At 42.4% G+C, this 25,014-nt stretch overlaps 1 protein-coding gene and 1 pseudogene across 9 annotated transcripts in view; both read left to right on the forward strand.

The window, feature by feature from the left end:
- Positions 1-9,716, forward strand: part of LOC135514260 (ras GTPase-activating protein nGAP-like) — an 88,126-nt gene extending 78,410 nt beyond the window's left edge. For 7 of the 9 annotated variants that reach the window (XM_064937651.1, XM_064937620.1, XM_064937626.1 and 4 more), the window contains 6 exons: positions 27-226; positions 808-1,819; positions 1,970-2,104; positions 2,374-2,576; positions 3,609-3,696; positions 8,646-9,716. In XM_064937651.1, coding sequence (XP_064793723.1) covers positions 27-226; positions 808-1,819; positions 1,970-2,104; positions 2,374-2,576; positions 3,609-3,696; positions 8,646-8,813 — 1,806 coding nt within the window. In that variant the 3' untranslated portion in view covers positions 8,814-9,716. Of the gene's footprint in view, positions 1-26; positions 227-807; positions 1,820-1,969; positions 2,105-2,373; positions 2,577-3,608; positions 3,697-4,305; positions 4,337-8,645 lie in introns of all 9 variants that reach the window. The other 2 variants (XM_064937643.1, XM_064937635.1) reach the window with 2 other exon arrangements.
- Positions 9,717-10,124: 408 nt separating this feature from the next.
- LOC135507061 (ATP-dependent RNA helicase A-like) lies at positions 10,125-24,565 on the forward strand (annotated as a pseudogene).
- Positions 24,566-25,014: the final 449 nt, after the last annotated feature.

Genomic DNA, 25,014 nt, shown 5'->3' on the forward strand with positions numbered 1-25,014 from the left:
TCTTGTCTTGGTAACATGCAACCCAGGGTGAAAATTCCTTCCTGCAGGCGACCGTAGCCAAGCTGGGCCCCCTGCCCCGCATCCTGGGGGACATAGCCCGCTCTCTGTCTAGCCCCACACCCATCCAGCAGCAGCTCCGACGCTTCCAGGACTACAGCTCCTCACACAACATCAGCGGCAGCGTCTCCTCAGGCCTGCAGAGGATATTCGAAGATCCGGCTGACAGGTAGTGCTTCAAATTGGTCACAACTGCAGCAATGGTATTGCCAATCACCACCCAGCCATGCATGGTCTAATTCTGTGGTGTACTTATTTTCAAAGGCTGTTTCATCTGGTGATTTTGTATCAGTTATCCTGGAGGTTGAAAGCTGTTGGTGTGCTCATGCATTTTTATATAGATGGGTTGTTTCGTGGTGTATTGACTTGGGAGATGACTCGCTGCGAGGATCTTTCTAAATAAAGCTGCAGCTAGAGACTTCCTATTTTTAGCGGCTGTAGAGGTAATGAGGGAATCCGAAATGGAGGGTTTTCCGGCTTTAAAGTGAATCAGCGTAAACATTGTTGCTAAAGGAACATTTGAGTTAAACTTGAAAAGACGGTAGCTTACATTTCATGTTGTGAGTCCCAAATAGAACCCTATTTCCTAGTTATTTATAGTGCACTAATTTTTACCAGACCCCTATGGGCCCTGTTCAAAAGTAGTGCGCTACATATGGAATAGTTCAGACCATGTTCTTGGTCTGGTCCTAGCTTTGGTTTCGGAACTCTCTGTTAATGTGTTGTGTGTTTACTGTCCACGTCTTGCAGTGAGGTTGACAGAATCAAGTCCCCAGTCCAAGAGCATGTTACGAACGGCCTTCACCGGGGGAAGCACCCTCTCCTGGGCCAGCAGCCGTCCGGCCATAGCATGAGCTTCTCAGACAAGGAGGAGAGAGAGAACCTCCTGCCCAACGGACGCAGCATCTCCCTGGTGGACCTTCAGGACTCTCACATGGTCCAGAGTGGCAAGGGACCCCTCCCCCTCCACGATGCTCCCCCCAAGCTGAGCAGGGTGGGCTCCCAGCTCTCTATCGGACACCCCCACCAGGCTACCACCTCACAGTCACACCAAGCCCTCCACCAGAAGCCCTCGTTACAGGACAACCTCCCCCAGAGTGCACCACAGGTGCGTCGGCCCCTGCACCCTTCCCTCAGCCATCAGAGGAGCCTCCAGCCCCTGTCTTTCCAGAACCCTGTCTATCACCTTAGCAACAAGACACAACAACACACAGCAGTACCCTCCACAACACACTCGGTCCACTCCCACTCAGTGCACTCCCTGCAGCCGGACTCCAGCTCTGAGAACCTGAGCACTGATAGCTCCCGCAGCCACAGCAACTCAGAGGTTGAGTTTGGAGGTGGGAGCCAGGGGGGGAAAGGGGGCAGGGTCCCGTCCAATAGCAGTCTGGAGGAGTTCAGCCGGCGGAGCACGCAGAGCGAAGACTGCTCCACGCCGCGCCGCCACAATCTGCCAGACCACCACAGAGGAGCCCATGCTGTAGCAGTGCCCAGGCAAAGCAGCACGGCCCACATCGTGAGGGTGGAGCAGCAGAGCCGCAGTGGGGGGAGTGGTGGGGCCCGAACGCCCCGCTCCCTGCCCCGCTCCCTGCCCCACAGTGCCTCTCTGCGCAGCAGCGGCTCCATCAACACAGAGCCCATGCCTATCCCCATCCAGGCCCAGCCAGGCACAGGAGGCCGCTCACACCAACAGTCCACCTGCTCCATGGAGAGCCCTGTGCCCCCCGTCAGGAGCGTTGCCAAGCAGCAGACGCCACCGCAGGTACTGGTCTGGCATACAGAACTACACTTAGATTCACACACATTCCGCTCCGACACCCCTATATAATATCTGTTATTATCAAGAAATAAAGTGTGGCCAAAGGCACTCAGGGTAGATTTGATTGACATACATGTATCTGTGGTGGTGCAGGTGGCGTCGCCGGTAGAGCCAGTCACCATGTCACCGGTAGAGAGGACAGCGGCGTGGGTACTGAATAACGGCCAGTTCGAGGACGAGGCGGCCCCAGCAGATCAGAGCAGGGAGGACAGCAGGCACGCCAAGAAGGTAAAGACATAGCCAGAGTTACAGACAATGAAGGTTTGATGGACAAAATATTTCCAAGTAAAATGACTGACTTCTTCCTAATCATCCAAGTTAACACATCAGCCTGCTAAGCCAGTGTAGGCAGACAGAGATAGTCTTAGTCATGACTAACACGATCATCCCCTCCCACTCACTTTCCCTCTCTTTCCCTCTCTCTCACTTTCCCTCTGTCTGTCTGCCTCGCTTTCTCTTTCCCTCTATCTCTGTTTTTCTCGCCTCTCTCCCGCCAGTATGAACAGGAGATCTCCAAGCTGAAGGAGCGCCTGCGGGTGTCTAGTCGGTGTCTGGAGGAGTACGAGAGACGGCTGCTGGCCCAAGAGCAGCAGATGCAGAAACTGCTGATGGAGTACAAGGCCCGACTGGAGGACAGCGAGGAGAGGCTGCGCCGGCAGCAGGAGGAGAAGGACAACCAGATGAAGAGCATCATCTGCAGGTAGGCATTACTAGGCACCCTATGGATGATTTTGCTTAAAACAAGCCCATACTCCAGTCGGAATTCCTTTGAATGAATGAATGATTGAATGGAAGCAAAATCACAGATTGACTGTTTAATGGCGTGCCTATAGTGTCTTGTATAGTTGTCCCAAATGGCACCATATTCCCTATATACAGTACATTCGGAAAGTATTCAGACCCCTTGACTTTTTCCACATTTTGTTACAGCCTTATTCTGTAAAATTGATCAAATTATTTTCTTCCTCATCAATCTACACACAATACCCCATAATGACAAAGCAAAAACAGGTTTTTAGAAATACCTTATTTACATAGATAGATATTCAGACACTTTGCTATGAGTCTCGAAATTGAGCTCAGGTGCATCCTGATTCCATTGATCATCCTTGAGATGTTTCTACAACTTGATTGGAGTCCACTTGTGGTAAATTCAATTGATTGGACTTGATTTGGAAAGGCACACACCTGTCTATATAAGGTCCCACAGTTGACAGTGCATGTCAGAGCAAAAACCAAGCCATGAGGTTGAAGGAATTGTCCGTAGAGCTCCGAGACATGATAGTGTCGAGGCACAGATCTGGGGAAGGGTACCAAAATATCTCTGCAGCATTGAAGGTCCCCAAGAACACAGTGGCCGCCATCATTCTTAAAAGGTTTGGCACCAACAAGACTCTTCCAAGAGCTGGCCACCAAACTGGCCACAAAACTGCACAATCGGGGGAGAAGGGCCTTGGTTATTGATATATTTGCAAATATTTCTAAAAACCTGGTTTTGCTCTGCCATTATGGGTTATTGTGTGTAGATTGAGGAGGGGGAAAAACAACTTAATCCATTTTAGAATAAGGCTGTAATGTAACAAAATGTGGAAAAGGGGAAGGGGACTGAATACTTTCCAAATGCTCTGTATAGTGCACTACTTTTGATCAGGGTCTACCATTTGAGGTACAGCCTATGACCTCCCCTTTTGGTTTGTTTGCATCTGAGATGGCAATGCTCTGTCACTCTCAGGTTAATTGCTGTAGAGGAGGAGCTGAAGAGAGACCATGCAGAGATGCAGGCTGTCATAGATGCCAAGCAGAAGATCATTGATGCACAGGTATAGTAACAGAAAACGCTAAATATATTTTGTCTGTACTCTGTGTAGGGCTTGAATAAATCCAATACTCAAACCACCCCCTTATGAATGAATCTTCTACTCTCCATGGAAACCGATTCATTCAGTCTTACATTTGGGTTGCTGACCATTGTTTTATATCATTGACAGCTTTTCAGAGCAATCTGGAAATGCCATAGATAGTCTCAATAGAGGCACATTTTTGGGCTTTTAGCAGGGCCTGTTTATCGGCTCGTTGCCTCTGAACACTCTTTGAGAAGTCATACTTTACGTCAACAGATCTTCAATACCAAGCAGGGACAGGGGAGAAGAAAATAGGATGAATGTTAACTATTATTGCACCATCAAAATACATATTTTAAATGCTTTGACTTTTTAAAAATGTCTACTTTCTTTACAATGTTATCTTTTTGTCAGGGGAGATATAATTGACACTAAATGTAAAAGTATAGACTTGACATGCAGTTAATTCTCTAATCCCATCCAAACAACACTTTTTAAGCTTTGGAAGGGGATGGAGTTCTTGTGCTCTGTATTGGAGCAGAGAACCTGTTGACGTGCTCACTATCACTATGTTCCACTGAATTCCAGGTCATTAAAGCAACAGAGGTAATCCAAGCAGGCAAGTAAACCAGTCAGTCCTCAGGTTTTGGAAAATGCCGGCAAGCCTTGTAGGAGCGCAACCCCACTTGACACCCATTCCTACCCTCCCTGACAAAAAAGTCCTTATTTGTGTGCAGACTAGAGGTTGTTTGGCATTGCTTTTGGATTTCCCCATCAGTCACAATATAAAACATAATCTAATACATGTTCATTACTTTTGCAGTACGCCCCTGCTGCTACACTTAACAATTCTCCAAGTCCGATGTCAATATCATCTCAGACACAAAGTGGCGCTCATAGCTAATAATCAACAATATTATAGTATGGGAATGTCTGTCACGAGATGGAATTAGGTCTGTAAATATTAAGCAGCTACATTGATGTGTTCACCATTTCTGTTTCTCCAGGAATGTGTGTTGTGAGTTGCGCTCTTAGCAGATGATAGCTTTGGCTGCTTTTCACCCTGCCTTCCTAATTGAGCTACTGTCACTCCCAAAACCCATCCCCCCCCCCCCCTCTCACTCAGTTCTGCAGGAACAGTGCCATGACCTGGCTAGATGAGGTTGCCCATGGCTGGTGACACAACTTTATTTTGTTGCTGATTTCAAGGAGAGCAAACTGAATCAGTTTTCCTCCATCTAGGATGGCATCACAGTGGTGGTCATTGGGGGGAATAATCTAATACATAGTGTAGAGGATACTTCAGTCCAAGGGTTAGGCATAGAATTGGGATTTCAGTAAAACAATGAAATGATAGTTGAATACAACTAATGTGTTTACACAATATAAATGTACAATTGTTTTCAGTTGAAAGCCATGCCACTGTTGACATGTAGGCTCTGTGAATGGTATACGAATGGACAGATACAGGACTAGTCAAAAGTTTGGACACCTACTCATTCAAGGGTTTTTCTTTATTTTTACTATTTGCTACATTGTAGAATAATAGTGAAGACGTGAAAACTATGAAATAACACACATGGAATCATGAAGTAACCAAAAAATTGTTACACAAATCAAAATATATTTTAGGTTGTTCAAAGTAGCCACCCTTTGCATTGATGACAGCTTTGCACACTGTTAGCATTCTCTCAACCAGATTCATGAGGAATGCTTTTCCAACAGTCTTGAAGGAGACTTCTGCATAAATTGGTCATCAATAGACAAACATAGTGTGCTTAACCTAATAACACAAATTATTGTATTTTTCTTGTCTATATTGAATACATCATTTAAACATTCACAGTGTAGGTTGGAAAATATGTGAAACCCTAGGCTAATGACTTCTCCAAAAGCTAATTGGAGTCAGCTAACCAGGAGTACAATCATTGAGACGAGATTGGAGATGTTGGTTAGAGCTGCCCTGCCCTATAAAAAACACTCACAAAATTTGTGTTTGCTATTCACAAGAAGCATTGCCTAATGTGAACCATGCCTCGAACAAAAGAGATCTCAGAAGACCCAAGATAAAGAATTGTTGACTTGCATAAAGCTGGAAAGGGTCAGAAAAGTATCTCTAAAAGCATTGATGTTCATCAGTCCACGGTAAGACAAATTGTCTATGAATGGAGAAAGTTCAGCACTGTTGCTTCTCTCCCTAGGAGTGGCCGTCCTGCAAAGATGACTGCAAGAGCACAGCGCAGAATGTTCAATGAGGTTAAGACAAATCCTAGAGTGTCAGCAAAAGACTTACAGAAATCTCTGGAACATGCTAACATCTCTGTTGACGAGTCTACGATACGTAAAACACTAAACAAGAATGGTGTTCATGGGAGGACACCACGGACGAATCCACTGCTGTCCAAAAATAAAACATTACTGCACGTCTGAAGTTTGCAAAAGTGCACCTGGATGTTCCACAGCACTACTGGCAAAATATTCTGTGGACCGATGAAACTACAGTTGAGTTGTTTGGAAGGAACACACAATGTGTGGAGAAAAAAAGGCACAGCACACCAACATCTAAACCTCATCCCAAATGTAAAGTATGGTGGAAGGAGCATCATTGTTTGGGGCTGCTGTGCTGCCTCAGGGTCTGGACAGCTTGCCATCATCAACGGAAAAATGCCTTCTGGAGTGGCACAATCAGAGTCCTGACTTCAACCCGATTGAGATGCTGTGGCATGACCTCGAGCAGTTTACACCAGACATACCAAAATATTGCTAAACTGAACCAGTTGTGTAAAGAGGAATAGTCCAAAATTCCTCCTGACCGTTGTTCAGGTCTGAACAACTACAGAAAACATTTGGTTGAGGTTATTGCTGCCAAAGGAAGGTCAACCAGTTATTAAATCCAAGGGTTTACATACTTTTTCCACCCTGCACTGAGAATGTTTATACGGTGTGTTCAATAAAGACATGAAACTGTTTTGTGTGTTATTAGTTTAGGCAGACTGTGTTTGTCTACTGTTGGACCTAGATGAAGATCAGATCAAATTTTATTACCAATTTATGCAGAAATCCAGGTATTTCCAAAGGGTTCACATAGTTTGTTGTGAACCCGCTGTATGCTGAGCACTGGTTGGCTGCTTTTCCTTCACTCTGCAGTCCAACTCATTCCAATATATCTCAATTGGGTTGAGGTCGAGTGATTGTGGAGGCCAGGTCATCTGATGCAGCACTCCATCACTCTCGTTCTTGGTCAAATAGCCCTTACACAGCCTGGAGGCGTTTTGGATCATTGTCCTGTTGTAAAACAAATGATAGTCCCACTAAGTGCAAACCAGATGGGATGGCATATAGCTGCAGAATGCTGTGGTAGCCATGCTGGTTTAAGTGTGCCTTGAATTCTAAGTAAATCACTGACAGTGTCACCAGAAATGCAAATTGGAGTGGGTCTAGGGTTTCTAGGATGATGGTGTTGATGTGAGCCATGACCTTTCAAAGCACTGGCTACAGACATGAGTGCTACGTCTCGGTAGTCATTTAGGCAGGTTACCTTAGTGTTCTTGGGCACAGTCACTGTGGTGGTCTGCTTAAAACATGTTGGTATTACAGACTCAGACAAGAAGAGGTTGAAAATGTCAGTGAAAACACTTGCCAGTTGATCAGAGCATGCTCACAGTACACATCCTGGTGACCTGTCTAAAGGTCTTACTCACATTGTGTGATCACGCTCTCCGCAGCCAATCTTCCTGTACATCTGGTGCTTTCATGCATGTTTCAGTGTTATTTGCCTCGAAACGAGCATAGAAGTAGTTCAGCTCGTCTGGCAGGCTCGTGTCACTGGGCAGCTCTCGGTTGTGCTTCCCTTTGTAGTCTGTAATGGTTTGCAAGTCCTGCCATATCCGACGGGCGTCGGAGCCGGTGTTGTACGACTCTATTTTAGTCCTGTATTGATGCTTTGCCTGTTTGATGGTTCGTCGGAGGGCATAGCGGGATTTCTTATAAGCTTCCGGGTTAGAGTCCCACTCCTTGAAAGCAGCAGCTCCAGTCTTTAGCTCAGTGCCGATGCTGCCTGCAATCCATGGCTTCTGGTTGGGGTATGTATGTACGGTCACTGTGGAGACGACATCATCGATGTACTTATTGATGAAGCCAATGACAGATGTGGTGTACTCCTCAATGCCATTGGAGGAATCCCGGAACATATTCAAGTCTGTGCAAGCAAAACAGTCCTGTAACTTAGCATATGCTTCATCTGACCACATTTTTAGTGATCTACTCACTGGTGCTTCCTGCTTTAATTTTTGCTTGTAAGCAGGAATCAGGAGGATGGAATTATGGTCAGATTTGCCAAATGGAGTGGAGGGAGAGCTTTGTATGTGTCTCTGTCTGTGGAGTAAAGGTGGTCCAGAGTTCTTTTCCCTCTGGTTGCACATTTAACATGATAGAAAGCTGGTTGAGAGTATGTCAAGAGTGTGCAAAGCTGTCATCAAGGCCAAAAGTGGCTACTTTGAAGAATCTCATAAAATATTTGTATTTGTTTAACACTTTTTTGATTACTATTTGATTCCATATGTGTTCATGGTTTGTTTTCACTATTATTCTACAATGTAGAAAATAGTTTTCAAAAATAAAGAAAAACCCTGGAATGAGTAGGTGTGTCCAATCTTTTGAATGGTACTGTTTATTAAAAAATGTTTTCGTTTTAAAAACAAACATGATGCAATGCTTGGATATGAGTTTGTTTTATCTATAATTTTGGCTGGTAAACAAAATCTATTTCAGTGAGGTATATTTCAGACTTTATTTCAGACTTGAATTTCACCATCTACATAGTAGTAATCATCCTTTAGCTTATCCTGCTAATTTATTCTCCAATGTAAAATGAATGTTTTCCTCTCTCTCACTCCCTCCCTCTTTCCCTTCTCTCTTTCACTCTTCAGGAGAAGAGGATAAGCTCCCTGGATGCAGCCAACTCTCGGCTAATGAGTGCCCTGACACAGGTGAAGGAGCGCTATAGCATGCAGAACCTGCGCAACGGCCTCTCGCCAACCAACCCCACAAAACTGTCGATCACTGAGAACGGAGAGTTCAAAAACAGCAGCTGCTGATTTAGTCGGACAGTGTGAGATGGTGTTATGGTCACACACTCTCCATGCACACAGACCAATTACCTGTGGCTCTACAAGGAATGTCTAGATATGAATGTAAATAGCTTGTATCTTGTATTGGTTGTGTACAGAGATGATACTGAAAGATGTGTCTTTTGAAGACGTGAACAGGGGGATCAACTGTTGTCATGAAATAGCGAATTGTTGTTTTATAAATGACATTCCCATATGCAGACAAATGCAGTTTTAAATAGATTTGAAGTATTCTCTAATTAAGAGATGATATATTGAGTAGATGTACATATCAAATGGGTTTGTTTAAATAAATAAGCACATATAGTGAGCAGTTATAGCTCTAAAAACATAGTCATTATAGGAATGGAAGGGCAAAATAAACCAAAAAAAAAAAAAACGTTTTATGCACTGTTTTTCTAACCCTACTTTAAAAAAAATCTTTTTAACTTCTGTTTTTGTCGTCTTAAACTAGGGGTTGCATTGGTTTTGATTGTCTGATTTAGAGTATATTGGGACTGCTGCTTGCCCATCGTTAGCTGAAACCATAGGCCTTTGAGTTCAGGTTCTTACGGCCTACTGGATCTTCAAAACAAAGTGTCTGCTCACTCCCACCTTGCCACAGAATAGCAAATGTTATTTATTTCTGTACCTTCTACTGGCACGCCTTCAAGATCCCATGAGAAGATGTTCAACATGACAGCCCTCCTGACTTTGTACAATTTTCTATTTCATGTCAATAACTACTGTTTAAGAGTCTTTTCTGTTCTCACCCATCCAACCTCCCCCTAGGCACACACTTTTTTGTTGCACAAAAATCTATGAACTGGTGAATGTCAATGATAGCTTATCTGTCAGTTGTTGAGAATAAAAACTGCCTGTAACATTGTGGATGTTTTGCATTCGTGACTTTAATATGGTTTGTAATTCAACTACTGCTGAAGCACATGCATATTTGCAGTGCTCGACTTGGGCAGTGCCTAAAATATTCCTTGCACCCAAAATGATTACCGGCACCTATTTCAGTCCAAATCAAACACTGCATATTTGTGGAGTCATTACATAAATCCACTTAATAAAGATTTTGTTATTGTTACTTTGTAAAATGTGACTTGATTAGTGAACTACAGTTAGTAGAACAGAGTATAACAAAAAAAATACATGTCAGCTTGATTGGAAGGCCTCAATGACCGATCAAATGTGGTAGATTTAAATTTCGGCAGATTGGTTGCCACAGCATTGGTTGTTGCCCACATCGCTCTAGGTCTGGGATTTTGAGTCCGGCAACTAGTCATCGTTCTGGCCATAGAGATGCTAAAGACTAATTATGTGGTCCTACTGCCAAGGGGCTCTCTGGCTGGCAGTCCGAGCCACGTATGCGCCCCAGACAACGATTCTCTTCCTCTCTGGCCCCAGTTCGTGCTCATGACATGTCTACCGTCGGAATGGTTTGTTTTTGTTAGCCGGCTCGTTTGAAGAAAGAATCTGGTGGAGCTTGACTGGGTAAGATGAGCAACGTACAAATACAATTCGTACTAATTGTGTCATGCATTTAGCTAGCTGGATTTCCATGCAACATCTGTCAACGTTAGTACAGAAGCGTAATCTTCTAAACGAGCTAACATTTTTATATTTCTTTTTACATTGTTATAGTTATCTTTCAGCTAACGTTAGCCTAGCTGGCTAGCTAGATTACGTATACCGTTTTTTTGTCTGACCTAACTACCTATACATGCATTTTGATGTAGCCTGCGTCGAATAAATGAATACACGTTAACGGAGTCCTCGCATCGGTGATATTGTTAGTCAAATAGCTAGCTAAAATAGCATGGATTTGGATCGGATTTTCAGGTGCCTTCATCAATGTGCCCATTCACACGTTTACCTGCACTCTCACTGGCAAGAATGGTCCCACCTGATCTCGCTTCCCCTCTCGTCTGACTTCCATATTTGAGAACACATATTTCCATCGTTAGAGCTGTCATAAGACTATCTTGTCAATATATTATTATTTGTAGGTCAGTCACGGCCAATTAACCCTGCTCCAACAGATATCCACAAATCCGCCATGGCAGACATCAAGAACTTCCTGTATGCTTGGTGTGGGAAGAAGAAACGTACACCTAACTATGACATTCGAGCAGCTGGAAACCGGCAGAAGTTTCTGTGTGAGGTCAGTTGTATTCTTTAAAATGTGTCTGCATCAGCAATGATCTGGTAAATAACATTCATATTTTGACCTCTTCCAAGGTTTGTATTGAGGGATTCAACTACACTGGAATGGCAAACTCCACCAAAAAGAAGGATTCCCAGGCAAATGCTGCCAGAGACTTAGTCAATTATCTTGTCAGTGCTGGAGAAATGAATGCAGCTGAAGTCCAAGCCCTTGGGGTCAGCTATTAACATATTACACCCAATGCTTTTTTTATCATTCAAGATAAAACATTTTGTCATGCACATGTGATGATAACGTATTAAAAATACTTTTCATATTTATAGGCAAGTGTACCTGACTTCAGTGAGCCGAGCTGTGGGGGAGCAGGGGGTGATAAAGGCAACATCGGCTTTGGAAGTCTTCCTCCAAGTGCACCTCACCTGGTTGTGAAAGCTGAGCACGGTATTGTTTTATTTAACTAGGTAAGTCAGTTAAGAACAAATTCTTATTCACAATGACGTCCTAGGAACAGTGGGTTAACCGCCTTGTTCAGGGGCAGAATGACAGATTTTTACCTTGTCAGCTCTGGGATTCAATCTTGCAAGCTTTCAGTTACTGGCCCAACGCTTTAACCACTAGGCTACTTGCTGCCCCACTAGACTGACTTCACCAAGTCCTGTATAGTCTGTTTTGTGAACTCTCTTTATATGGTGTCATAACTCATCTTGATGTTTAACTGTTGCTTCAGCGACTGCACCTTCTGGACCATTCCCAGGTGTCACTGGTTTGGGATATTCGGGAGGTGAAAGTGGAGGCAATTATTCTGGGGGTTCTGGAAACAGCAATGCTCCATGGGATCGTGGGGACAATCCATTGGGATGCCTAGTTATTGAGATTTTCTATAGATTCATTTGTAACCTAGTTTATCAGGAATATTGCTTCAACGCATTCATGACAAACCAAAGAGCTGAGCCTTAGACATACATTAGTTATGTGGACTGTATGTTTTTCTGCTGGAGACAGAGCCCTCATGGGTGTGCGGTTAACACCTGAGAGATCTCGGTGAAGTCATTTTGGAACTATTCATATTTCAACCATAGAGATTCTATAATCCAATAATTAGTTATTGGATATCTATGACCTCAACCAATACCTTGTACTATATTGATCCTATTTGAATTTAACTGGACTAAGTAATTCTTAATATAAAAAGATGTGGACATGTGATGCCAGAATTCACAACCTTACTTGTCAAGACATATGGTATCCTTTAGGCTGCACTAACGTTGTCACATGGTTGCATCCACAATGGGGTATGGAATGGGCAGAGTATTGTGTGGTTTTGATTTCTGGTGTTACTTGTTCCACTAGGGGTGGGACAGTCTGGCTGTGGTGATCAGGTTGATTGAAGTCTGGCAGAAAAACATACTGGCTCCCTCAAGTTCTCATCAGAGTGGACAATGGACTTGTCAAGCTCTGAGGTCAGTTGGTCCAATGTTTGATACATGTTTTATCACCTGTAAAAGCATGACAGTCACACATCATTCTGAATTCATATACATTAGGCTTAGTAACATTATGGATGATGGGATTTAGAAGCTTTATTGCTGAGATGCAGTTGTTTGTTAGCTTGGTAGAAGTAAGTACCGACTTTTTCAGTCTACTCAAACTGAATTGTCTATCGGACGTAAACTGCTTTGTTTAAATGTTTGTAGATGAGTCTCAGAAATATTCGATATTACCAAGTTCTGGAGAAAAAATGTAAGCAATGACAAAATTGTTTAGTGCCTCTCTGGAGATGACAAGTATGACTTCACATGCCGAGTAAGAAATACATTTGAATTTGTTTTGTAGAGATAATTGCCCGCGAGCATGGCTCTAACAAGAAGCTGGCGGCCCAGTCCTCTGCGCTGTCTATCGTCCGTCAACTTTACCATCTGGGTGTCATTGAGCCTTATACTGGCATGACTAAGAAGAAAGCGGGGAAAATTGTAAGTAACGTGTTTTACTGCTGCTGAAAAAAAACTAGTTTAACTTTTTGGAGTACATTTGTTTAATAATACGACGTCTTCATGTTGTATGCTTTGTGTTTGTTCACCTCATTTCAACATCTGTCTCAAGGTTACAACAAAGTATGCAGCAAGTCCTTTTTTTAACCCGAGGGTTGAACCTTGGTGTCTTCACAGTTGGAAGCTTTTGAGGTGAATGTGGTAGATGATCTGCAACATCAGCTAAAGAGTATTGCCCAAGAACTGGGTGTTGTAATTCCACCTCCAGTAAGTCTAATTTATCTGATTACATTTATTAACCTTTTATACAGTTTCCATTAGTATCTGACCTGTTGCACAGAAAAGCAAGGTACTGTATGTGATTGATTTGAGTATGACTGTTAATATGAGGATTGAGTTAAACATTTTGCCTGTCCCCCGCCACCTGATCCAAGTACCCCAGTGTCCCTAGTCCAAGGGAAGATGGCTGTGTTTGAGCCCTCCCAGAGACGAACCTTGGCCGGGGTGGTGCCCTGGTCCCCCTCCGCAAGTTAACTGGAACCCCTGGACCAGCAGCAATATCTACGAGGGCCCACTAGCATTTGTGAGACAGACTTGTTTCTAGCTGTACATTTACTAAAAGAAATGCAACAATATATCTGTATTTTCTGTGGTTATTCTCTTCATAATGTGTCCTTACTTTCTCTAAATTAAAGCTGTCTATTTTGTCATGGTAGACCTGCCATCCCATCTAAAAGTATCATTCCCATTTCCCCCTAGTGCACCCCAGAGCAAATCAGCGCTGACTTCCAACATGAGCTGACCTGTCAATTGGAACAAGATCAAAGCCTACAGAAGGTGTTGTTGCCTTGACTTACTAGCTATTATCTTGATTTAGTGTTAAATTATGGTCTGTTATGTCTGACTGACATGCAAAAACTTGTCTCCTAGGTCATTGGGGAGCGAGATGGGCTTCCAGTGAAGAATTTTGAGAGGGAGAACATGTCTGCTGTTCAGGGTAACTCAGTGGTGATCATTCGAGGGGCGACTGGCTGTGACAAAACCACCCAGGTTCCCCAGTACATCCTGGATCAGTTCATCAAGAGTGGGAGGGCGTCCGACTGTAACATTATTGCAACCCAGGTAAGACTCAAAATGAAATATGCATGGACTTCCTTGTTTGTGATAAGATAATGACGTTGTCTCCTTGGGACATTTTGGCAGTGTGTAAACGTTAAAAGACATTACAAACAGAAACACAGGTCAAGGACATGTTCTGTGACATGAATGTACATAGAATGTAGAAGTGCAGATGGCTTAATGACTGACTGTTTTGTCACAGTGTCTTCCCTTCTTTCTCAGCCCCGGCGTATCAGTGCAGTGTCTGTTGCAGAGCGTGTTTCCTACAGGAGAGGAGAGGATGTCGGTAAGAGCTGTGGGTACAGTGTCTGCTTTGAATCCATCCTCCCACAGCCCCATGCCAGCATCATGTTCTGCACTGTTGGTAAGTGTCTCTCATATCCTCATTTCTCATTCATACATTAGGTGTTTTTGTGTAGCTAATACAGCCTGGCTGTAAGCATTGCAGAAGTAGGGCTGTCCCAGACAAAATAAAATCTTGGTCTACCAAGAGTGAAACATTTCTTGTGAAATGTTTAAACGTGTATTTTTCCATATACAGACACATCCTATGTGTTTTAATCAAATCAACTGTATGCACTGTTTGTCTGATGCTTTAAGCAAATTGTTTGATGAAATAATTAAAAAACACAAATGACTAGAGGGAGTCTGACCGCAATTGATTTGATTGTGCCGGGCCTGGCTCAGGCAGCGAGTGACTGGGTGACTCGCACCTGTTTTTTTTCTCTCTATTCCCTGCTGCAGCGACCACCACAATACACAAACCGTTTGTGTTGCTGAAGCTGCAACATAATTACAGCCATTTCTGACTGAAAAGTACTGTTACCAAAATCCCTAATTTGTTGTTTTGGAAAAACATTCCCTATTCCCTCAAGCCTTGCTCTCTTTACATGACACATGTACGCATCTCATGCACGTGACCAATAGGGCCTGACCTTTTAGCCTTTCATAATTACATCAATAAATAGGTTATAACAAACTCTGAACACTGTAATACATGTGACAGAAAAATTGGATGCAGAGGACGTGACAAATAAACTCAGAATGGGGGAACGTTTACTGGTTGCTCAGGGGGTAAAGGGAAGTCAGATATGTGGCATACATTTGACTAGTTGTGGAAAGTACTGGAGATCAAGAAAGGTAAGGAGCAAATGCTTCCTGCATATTGTGTGTGCCAAACTGGTGCTGTTAGATTACAATATAATTTTCATGACCGTTTCGAACAATGTAAACAACTCCAAATAAATTCTATGCATAACAGAGAGTCTGATGTAAAACATTTTATTAGAGCAAAGATCAAAAACAGTTGCATTCATTTGTGAATGCAATATCCGAAATGGAGCGCTTTTGCCCTATTTATTGTGTACACTAATTATTCAATGGTCACTTTATTTTACTTTAAAACTAAAATTCTTGATTGCATTTCAAATCATGATTGACTCGTATGCTGTGTGATGACATGAATGAATAAAAGATTGATTGATACAGTAGCCTAAGTAAGTTACGGTATTAAGACTAAACTGGACGTGCTCTGAGGCCTACAGCTTGATGGTTATACAAGGCTGCTATATTAAGCTTACTAATAATAATAATATTACTTATTATTATAATGATGATAATAATAGCAATATTAACAAGAAGTAGATCAAGGAAATACTAGGGTTATTCTTTTATATAATTTATGTATGTGTATATATATATTTGGAACAGTGTAAACAACACTAAATCAATTAAAAATAATACCAGATAATTAAGTTGGTTTCCTCTCTCCTCACTTTTCTTACGTAATATAACAATATACAATTTCAGTAGCACATGTCTTAGACTGATGGACTGTACCAACCCCATGGTTACACAATGGATCAGTCCACTCAGATGGGCACGAATCAGACAGGTGTCTTGAACACCATGATCTTTTTCTTTTTTTTGCTACTACTCAACTAAAGAAATCTAAGAAACAGCCTATCCACCAAACAATCGATCATTCGACTAAATGGGGTCGGCCCTAAGCAGAAGACACATTCAATTGTTTTGATATTGTCATGTTAATATACAGTGCCTTTGGAAAGTATTCAAACCCTTGACTTTTTCCACATTTTGTTACATTACAACCTTATTCTAAAAGGGATTAAATCGTTTTTCCCCATCAATCTATGCGCAATACCTCATAATGACAAAGCAAAAAAGAGTTTTTAGAAATAAAAAAAATGGAAATATACATTTACATAACTATTCAGACCCTTTACTCAGTATGCTGTTGATTCACCATTGGCAGCGATTACAGCCTCGAGTCTTCTTGCGTATGACGCTACAAGTTTGGCACACCTGTATTTGGTGATTTTTCTCCCATTTTTCTCTGCAGATCCTCTTAAGCTCTGTCAGGTGGATGGGGAGCATCGCTGCACAGCTGTTTTCTGTTCTTTCAAGAGATATTTGGTCAGGTTCAAGGCTGGGCTCTGGCTAGGCAACTCAAGGACATTCAGAGACTTGTCCCGAAGCCACTCCGGCGTTGTCTAGGCTGTGTGCTTAGGGTCATTGTCCTGTTGGAAGGTGAACCTTCGCCCTAATCTGAGGTCCTGAGCGCTCTGGAGGAGGTTTTCATCAAGGATCTTTCTGTACTTTGCGCCGTTCATCTTTGCCTCGATCCTGACTAGTCTCCCAGTCCCTGCCGCTGAAAAACATCCCCACAGCATGATGCTGCCACCACCGTGCTTCACCGTAGGTATGGCGCCAGGTTTTCTCCAGACATGACGCTTGGCGTTCAGGCCAAAGAGTTCAATCTTGGTTTCATCAGACCAGATAATCTTGTTTCTCATGTTCTGAGTCTGTAGGTGCCTTTTGGAAAACTCCAAGTGGGCAGTCATGTGCCTTTTACTGAGGAGTGGCTTATGTGGGGCGGCAGGGTAGCCTAGTGGTTAGAGCGTTGGGCTAGTAACCGGAAGGTTGCAAGTTCAAATCCCCGAGCTGACAATGTAGAAATCTGTCGTTCTGCCCCTGAACAGGCAGTTTATGGCAGTCATTGAAAATAAGAATTTGTTCTTAACTAACTTGCCTAGTTAAATAAAAGTTAAAAAAAAAAATGTCTGGCCACTCCATTTGACTTTTGTTTACTTATTTTCCACCATAATTTGCAAATTAATTAATTAAAAATCCTACAATTTAATTTCTGTTTTTTTTTTTCTAATTTTGTCAGTCATAGTTGACGTGTACCTATGATGAACATTATAGGCCTCTCTCATCTTAAGTGGAAGAACTTGCACAATTGGTGGCTGACTAAATACTTTTTTTGCCCCACTGTACGTACTATACATACGTACGCACATACGCACATACATACATACATACATACATACATAATACATACATACATTGATACATACATACATACATACATTTTGGACACACCTACTCATCCAAGGGTTTTTCTTTATCTCTACTATTTTACACATTGTGGAATAATAGTGAAGACATCAAAACTATAAAAAAACACATATGGAATCATGTTGTAACAAAAAGGTGTTAAACAAATCAAAATATATTTTAGATTCTTCAAAGTAGCCACCCTTTGCCTTGATGACAGCTTTGCACACTCTTGGCATTCTCTCAACCAGCTTCATGAGGAATGCTTTTCCAACAGTCTTGAAGGAGTTCCCACATATGCTGAGCACTTGTTTGCTGCTTTTCCTTCACGCTGCAGTCCAACTCATCCCAAACCATCTCAATCGGGTTGAGGTCAGGTGAGGTCATCTGATGCAGCACTCCATCACTCTCCTTGGTCAAATAGAGCTTACACATCCTGGAGGTGTGCTGGGTCATTGTCCTGTTGAAAAACAAATGATAGTCCCACTAAGTGCAAACGAAATGGGATGGTGTATAGCTGCAGAATGCTGTGGTAGCCATGCTGGTTAGGTGTGCCTTTAATTCTAAATCAACCACAGGCAGTGTCACACCTCCTCCATGCATTACGGCGGGAACCACACATTCGAAGATCATCCATTCACCTACTCTGAGTCTCACAATGACACAGCGGTTGGAACCAAAAATCTCAAATTTGGACTCATCAGACCAAAGAACAGATTTCCACCGGTCTAATGTCCAATGCTCATGTTTCTTGGCCCAAGCAAGTCTTTCCTCATATTTGTGTCCTTTAGTAGTGGTTTCTTTGCAGCAATTCGACCATGAAGGCCTGATTCACACAGTCTCCTCTGAACAGTTGATGTGAAGATGTGTCTGTTACTTGAGCTCTGTGACGCATTTATTTGGGATGCAATTTCTGAGGCTGGTAACTAATGAACTTATCCTCTGCAGCAAGGTAACTTTGTATCTTCCTTTCCTGTGGCCGTCCTCATGAGAGCCAGTTTCATCATAGCACTTGATGGTTTTTGCGACTACACTTGAACAGACTTTCAAAGTTCTTGACACTTTCAGGATTGACTGACCTTCATGCCGTAAAGTAATGATGGACTGTCGTTTCTCTTTGCTTAGTTGAACTATTCTTTCCATAATATGGACTTGGTCTTTTACCAAACAGGGCTATCTTCTGTATACCACCCCAACACAACTGATTGGCTCAAACACATTAAGAAGGAAAGAAACTCCACAAATTAACTTTGAACAAAGCGCACCTGTTAAGCTGGTTGAGAGAATCCCAAGAGTGTGCAAAGCTGTCATCAAGGCAAAGGGTGGCTACTTTGAATAATCTCAAATATATTTTGATTTGTTTAACAATTTTTTGGGTTATTACACTATTCCATGTGTTAGTTCATGGTTTTGATGTCTTCATTTATTATACAAAGTAAAAAAAAAAAATAGAACAACCCTGGAATGAGTAGGTATCTATAAACTTTTGACTGGTACTGTATTTCAAAATGAAAATCAAATTTACTAGCCTAACTTTGTAGGCCGCATGTGCTGCACCAGAATCACATGTTCTCTCCCTCCTTTGTCAAGGTTTGAACGATGTGCATATTCCAGTCCATATAATACATTACAGTAATCCAGTTCCCACTCAAAAGGATTAGCCTACTGGAGCTAGTTTCAGTTATTTACCCAAGACAGCATATACAGTGCCTTCGGAAAGTATGCAGACCCATTTACTTTTTCCACGTTTTGTTATGTTACAGCCTTACTCTAAAATTGGTTAAATAAATGTTTTCCCTCCATCTACACACAATACTCCATAATGACAGAGCGAAAAATTGCACACAAAAAACTAACTCTTATTTACGTAAGTATTCAGACCCTTTACTATGAAACTTGCAATGGAGTTCAGGTGCGTCCTGTTTCCATTGATCATCTATGAAATGTTTCTATAACTTGATTGGAGTCCACCTGTGGTAAATTCAATTGATTGGACATGCACTGTCAACTCTGGGACCTTATATAGACAGGTGTATGTCAGAGCAAAAACCAAGCCAGGAGGTTGAAGGAATTGTCCGTGGAGCTCCGAGGCAGGATTGTGACGAGGCATAGATCTGGGGAAGAGTACCCAAAAACTTCTGCAGCATTGAAGGTCCCCAAGAACACAGTGGCCTCCATCATTCTTACATGGAAGAAGTTTGGAACCACCAAGACTTCCTAGAGCTGGCCACACTGCCAAACTGAGCAATCGGGTGAGAAGAGCCTTGGTCAGGGAGGTGGCCAAGTACCCAATGCGAGAACCATCTCTGCAGCACTCCTCCAATCAGGCCTAAGGTAGAGTGGACTGACAGAAGCCACTCCTCAGTAAAAGGCACACGACAGCCAGATTGGCGTTTGCCGAACTGGGACGAATATTCAACCTTCCAAACAGGACAACGACGCTAAGCACACAGCCAAGACAACGCAGGAGTGGCTTTGGGACATGTCTCTCAATGTCCTTGAGTGGCCCAGCCAGAGCCCAGACTTGAACCCGATCAAACATGTCTGGAGAGACCTCCCCATCTAACCTGACAGCTTGAGAGGATCTGAAGATAAGAATGGGAGAAACTCCCCAAATGCAGGAGTGCCAAGCTTGTAGTGTCATACCCAAGAAGACTCAAGGCTGTAATCACTGCCAAAGGTGCTTTAACAAAGTACTGAGTAAAGGGTCTGAATACCTAATGTAAGTGTGAAAAAATACTGTTTTTGCTTTGTCGTTAAGGGGTATTGTGTGTAGATTGATGAGGAAAAAAATACAATTTAATAAATGTTAGAATATTGCTGTAACAAAATGTGGAAAAGGTTAAGGGGTCTGAATAGTTTTCCGAATGCACTGTCGTTAGCTACGCTTATGGAATTCTATTTTTCTGTTGTGCGTAATGTGCAGTAGAGTGTGTGTGTGTGTGTGTGTGTGTGTGTCAGATAACGGCACAATCATTTGGTATGTTTTGGGCTTGGGCTCATTAAATGTAGCTCTGTCTATGAATTTGTGGTTACATTTCTCCAGGCCCATCCATCAGCTTTATGCCAACAGAGGTGGGGTAACCGCTTTATTGTTTCTATTGAGGTTCTAGCTTTAATAGATTTAGTTTTTTCCTCAAGTTCTAAATGAGGCCCATTGTGGTAAGCATTACCAACAACCTGGAATAGTGTTGGCATTTACGGTTCTTCAGTATTTTTCCACTAGAACTGGTTGCCTTGGACACCAATGACGAGTTGACTCCACTTGGTCGGATCCTTGCAAAGCTTCCAATCGAGCCACGGCATGGAAAGATGATGATTATGGGCTGCATATTCAAGTGAGTGCTGCATCAGAAGTCATGCATGAATTTAGTAAAAATCCTTCCCTAAGATACTATTCAATATTGACAAATCGCTATACACATGCACTGTTTTGATTCCAATGAGAAATGGTTTCAGTAGTCGGTGCTTTCTCTGCTCTGCTTTCTAGTGTTGGAGATGCAGTGTGCACCGTCTCCGCAGCGTCATGCTTCCCAGAGCCCTTCATCAACGATGGCAAGCGCTTGCGCTACGTGCACCGTAACTTTGCGGGCACCCGCTTCTCAGACCACGTGGCACTGCTGTCAGTCTTCCAGGCTTGGAACGAGGTGAGTCCTGGCTTCATAGAAACATGCAACATGTACATCTAGAAAACAACCAATCCGCTCTTATGGATTAGAATGAAACGCTCCTATTCTCTCTCACTACCTGGAAAATGAAGGTTAGAAAGGCTTGTTAACTTCTTTGTAGAATTTGGAGGTGAGGATGCGGAGTGCAGATTCTGTGAACACAAGAGTCTCAACATGTCCACACTGAGGATGACCTGGGAGGACAAAGTGCAGCTGAAGGAGATCCTCATCAACTCTGGCTTCCCTGAGGGTAAATTGTCTGTCTCAAATGCCCTATGGATCCTGGGCAAAAGTAGTACACTTTATTGGGAATAGGGTGTGATGTGATCAACACAATTTGTGTAGCTGTATTGGCATAATTTACAATCACATCTGAAATAGTTTACTGTTTTTTTTTTTTGTCTTTTTCTAAGAGTGCTTGATGACACAGATTTTCAACAACGTTGGACCTGGCCGCAACCTTGACGTGGTCATCTCTCTCCTGACATATGTCTCCTTTCCCAACGTGTGCTACCACAAGGAGAAGAGGAAGAATCTCACCACTGGGGGGCGCAATGCCCTCATCCATAAATGCTCTGTCAACTGCCCCTTCAGCAGCCAGGACATGACCTACCCATCACCGTTCTTTGTCTTTAGCGAAAAGGTAGGATCTCAAATTATAAGTTGTCAATGTCTACATAATATGAATATACTGGTGTGTCATAGGTTTACTATGCTATAGCTTGTGTACTGGTTATTTATGCGCTTAAATGTGAACTAATGTGGTCACTCTGTCAGTGTTCGATGACAATTTATGATTGTAAATTGGTGTACAATTCAGTCTGACTGCACCAACCAGTTAACACTACTACTACAGTTCATGACCACTCGTCTTTTGTTTTCCACCAGATCCAGACTCGAGCCATCTCCGCCAAAGGAATGACACTAGTCAGCCCACTCCAGCTGATCTTATTTGCCGCCAAGAAAATCACATCAAACGGGGAAGTCATTGAGCTGGATGATTGGTGAGTGTAGCTACCATCTTTTAAAGTGGTGCAATAGTGGAAACATGTTTTTTTCCTGCATATTTACTTAGAATACTAAAAAGGGTTTAAGATTAAGCATAAATTGTGGGGTCAAGCAAATAAAACCACCATTGGTATTTACAGGATCAAACTGAAGATACCTCATGACGTGGCTGGTTGCAGAGCGGCATTGAGGGCTGGAATGGAGGCCCTTGTTGTGGAAGTCATCAAAGACCCTGAGTACATCAGACAGCTGGACCCCACAAACGAGCGCATGCTCAACATCATCCGCCAAATCTCCAAGCCCTCCGCATCCGGGCTTAACCTCATGGTCAACAATCTACGGTAAGATCAACACGACTGACTTCTCAGCTCAGGGTAGTAGGAAAATATCGAGATTATGTCCCAAATGGCACCCTTTTCACAACATAGTGCACTACTTTTGACCAAAGTTCTAGCAGCCATAGTCTGATAAACATGACATACCATACATACTTGTAGTGGCATTATTGGATTAGTTTATTCTGTGTAGGTTATCAACATTTGTGCACAGTATGATCTACTCCACTCAGTGAGTAGTAGCACAGCATATTACTTTTTTCAGTAGTGAAATACAGTGGGGCAAAAAAGTATTTAGTCAGCCACCAATTGGGCAAGTTCTCCCACTTCAAAAGATGAGGCCTGTAATTTTCATCATAGGTACACTTCAACTTTGACAGACAAAATGAGAAAAAAAATCCAGAAAATCACATTGTAGGATTTTTAATGAATTTATTTGCAAATTATGGTGGAAAATAAGTATTTGGTCACCTACAAACAAGAAAGATTTCTGGCTCTCACAGACCTGTAACTTCTTCTTTAAGAGGCTCCTCTGTCCTCCACTCGTTACCTGTATTAATGGCACCTGTTTGAACTTGTTATCAGTATAAAAGACACCTGTCCTCAAACAGTCACACTCCAAACTCCACTATGGCCAAGACCAAAGAGCTGTCAAAGGACACCAGAAACAAAATTGTAGACCTGCACCAGGCTGGGAAGACTGAATCTGCAATAGGTAAGCAGCTTGGTTTGAAGAAATCAACTGTGGGAGCAATTATTAGGAAATGGAAGACATACAAGACCACTGATAATCTCCCTCGATCTGGGGCTCCACGCAAGATCTCACCCCGCGGGGTCAAAATGATCACAAGAACAGTGAGCTAAAATCCCAGAACCACACGGGGGGACCTAGTGAATGACCTGCAGAGAGCTGGGACCAAGGTAACAAAGCCTACCATCAGTAACACACTACGCCGCCAGGGACTCAAATCCTACAGTGCCAGACGTGTCCCCCTGCTTAAGCTAGTACATGTCCAGGCCCATCTGAAGTTTGCTAGAGAGCATTTGGATGATCCAGAAGAAGATTGGGAGAATGTCATATGGTCAGATGAAACCAAAATATAAATTTTCGGTAAAAACTGAACTCGTCATGTTTGGAGGACAAAGAATGGTGAGTTGCATCCAAAGAACACCATACCTACTGTGAAGCATGGGGGTGGAAACATCATGCTTTGGGGCTGTTTTTCTGCAAAGGGACCAGGACGACTGATCCGTGTAAAGGAAAGAATGAATGGGGCCATGTATCTTGAGTTTTTGAGTGAAAACCTTGTGAAGACTTACAGAAAACATTTGACCTCTGTCATTGCCAACAAAGGGTATTTAACAAAGTATTGAGAAACTTTTGTTATTGACCAAATACTTATTTTCCACCATCATTTGCAAATAAATTCATTAAAAATCCTACAATGTGATTTTCAGGATTTTTTTTCTAATTTTGTCTGTCATTGGTACACTTCAACTATGATGAAAATTACAGGCCTCATCTTTTTAAGTGGGAGAACTTGCACAATTGGTGGCTGACTAAATACTTTTTTCCCCACTGTATGTCTGTTTTGAAAACCAAATACAGCTGTTTTACATATTTTTCTGTCTTTATCAGTTTTGGCATTGGTCCACGTCCTCCTAAAATGGGCAGGTTTGATGGAAGTGGAGGAGGGTACAGAGGAGGAGGAAGTAACAGAGGAAGCGGTAGTGGATACAGGGGGTGTCAGGGATAATAGAGCAAGTACATTTTTGGATGTTGTATATAAAAATGCATAATATGACGTTTGTTTATTTGACTGTAACATTAGAAAAATGTCTACGGATGTTTTTGTTTTTGTTGTGCATTGTGTGACACCCCACCACCACCACTTTGAAGTCAAGGTTATTGGCCCACATATAATAATTTAACAATTTTAAGTCTTTGTTATATAGATCATCCATTCTCTGTATTATCTCTTAGACTGACTCATTGGATTAGTTAACGTTAAATATTTCATTTCATGAGCTTCATTTTGTCAGTGATTTATAACTTGAAGATGATTATTTCAATAAAATACTTTTCTCCAACACCGCCAGATTTCCTTTGCATTTCCTCTGAAGGCACAAAAAGGAGCACCATTTTGAAAAAAACATTTAATTAATTGTTCATATAAAGTGCACGTTTATGGGGCCAGTGCATAAAAAAAGCTTTTAACTTTACATTGAAATGGACATGAACACAAGAAAAATAATCGACTTAAGTAGTAACAGCTGTTGCATGGCAAGATACTGAGCAAACAGCTACATTCAATAGTGAATTGTCTGTCAAAGGTCTGGTTACTTCAACTTGTTTTAACCATTGTGTACAACACATTTACGCTGCAATCCTAGACTCAGGAATCCACCCACATTTTGTGCAGCAAGCCTACATCGCCCTTTGTGTTGTACTCCAGTTTGTTGGTGGTGATCTCCAAGCTGAGTTTCTGCAGGGCCTTGGAAAGATGATCTGTCTTGTTCTTGTCCCCACTGGCT

This window comes from Oncorhynchus masou, chromosome 3 (genome assembly GCF_036934945.1).
Source record: "Oncorhynchus masou masou isolate Uvic2021 chromosome 3, UVic_Omas_1.1, whole genome shotgun sequence".
Taxonomy (NCBI): domain Eukaryota; kingdom Metazoa; phylum Chordata; class Actinopteri; order Salmoniformes; family Salmonidae; genus Oncorhynchus; species Oncorhynchus masou.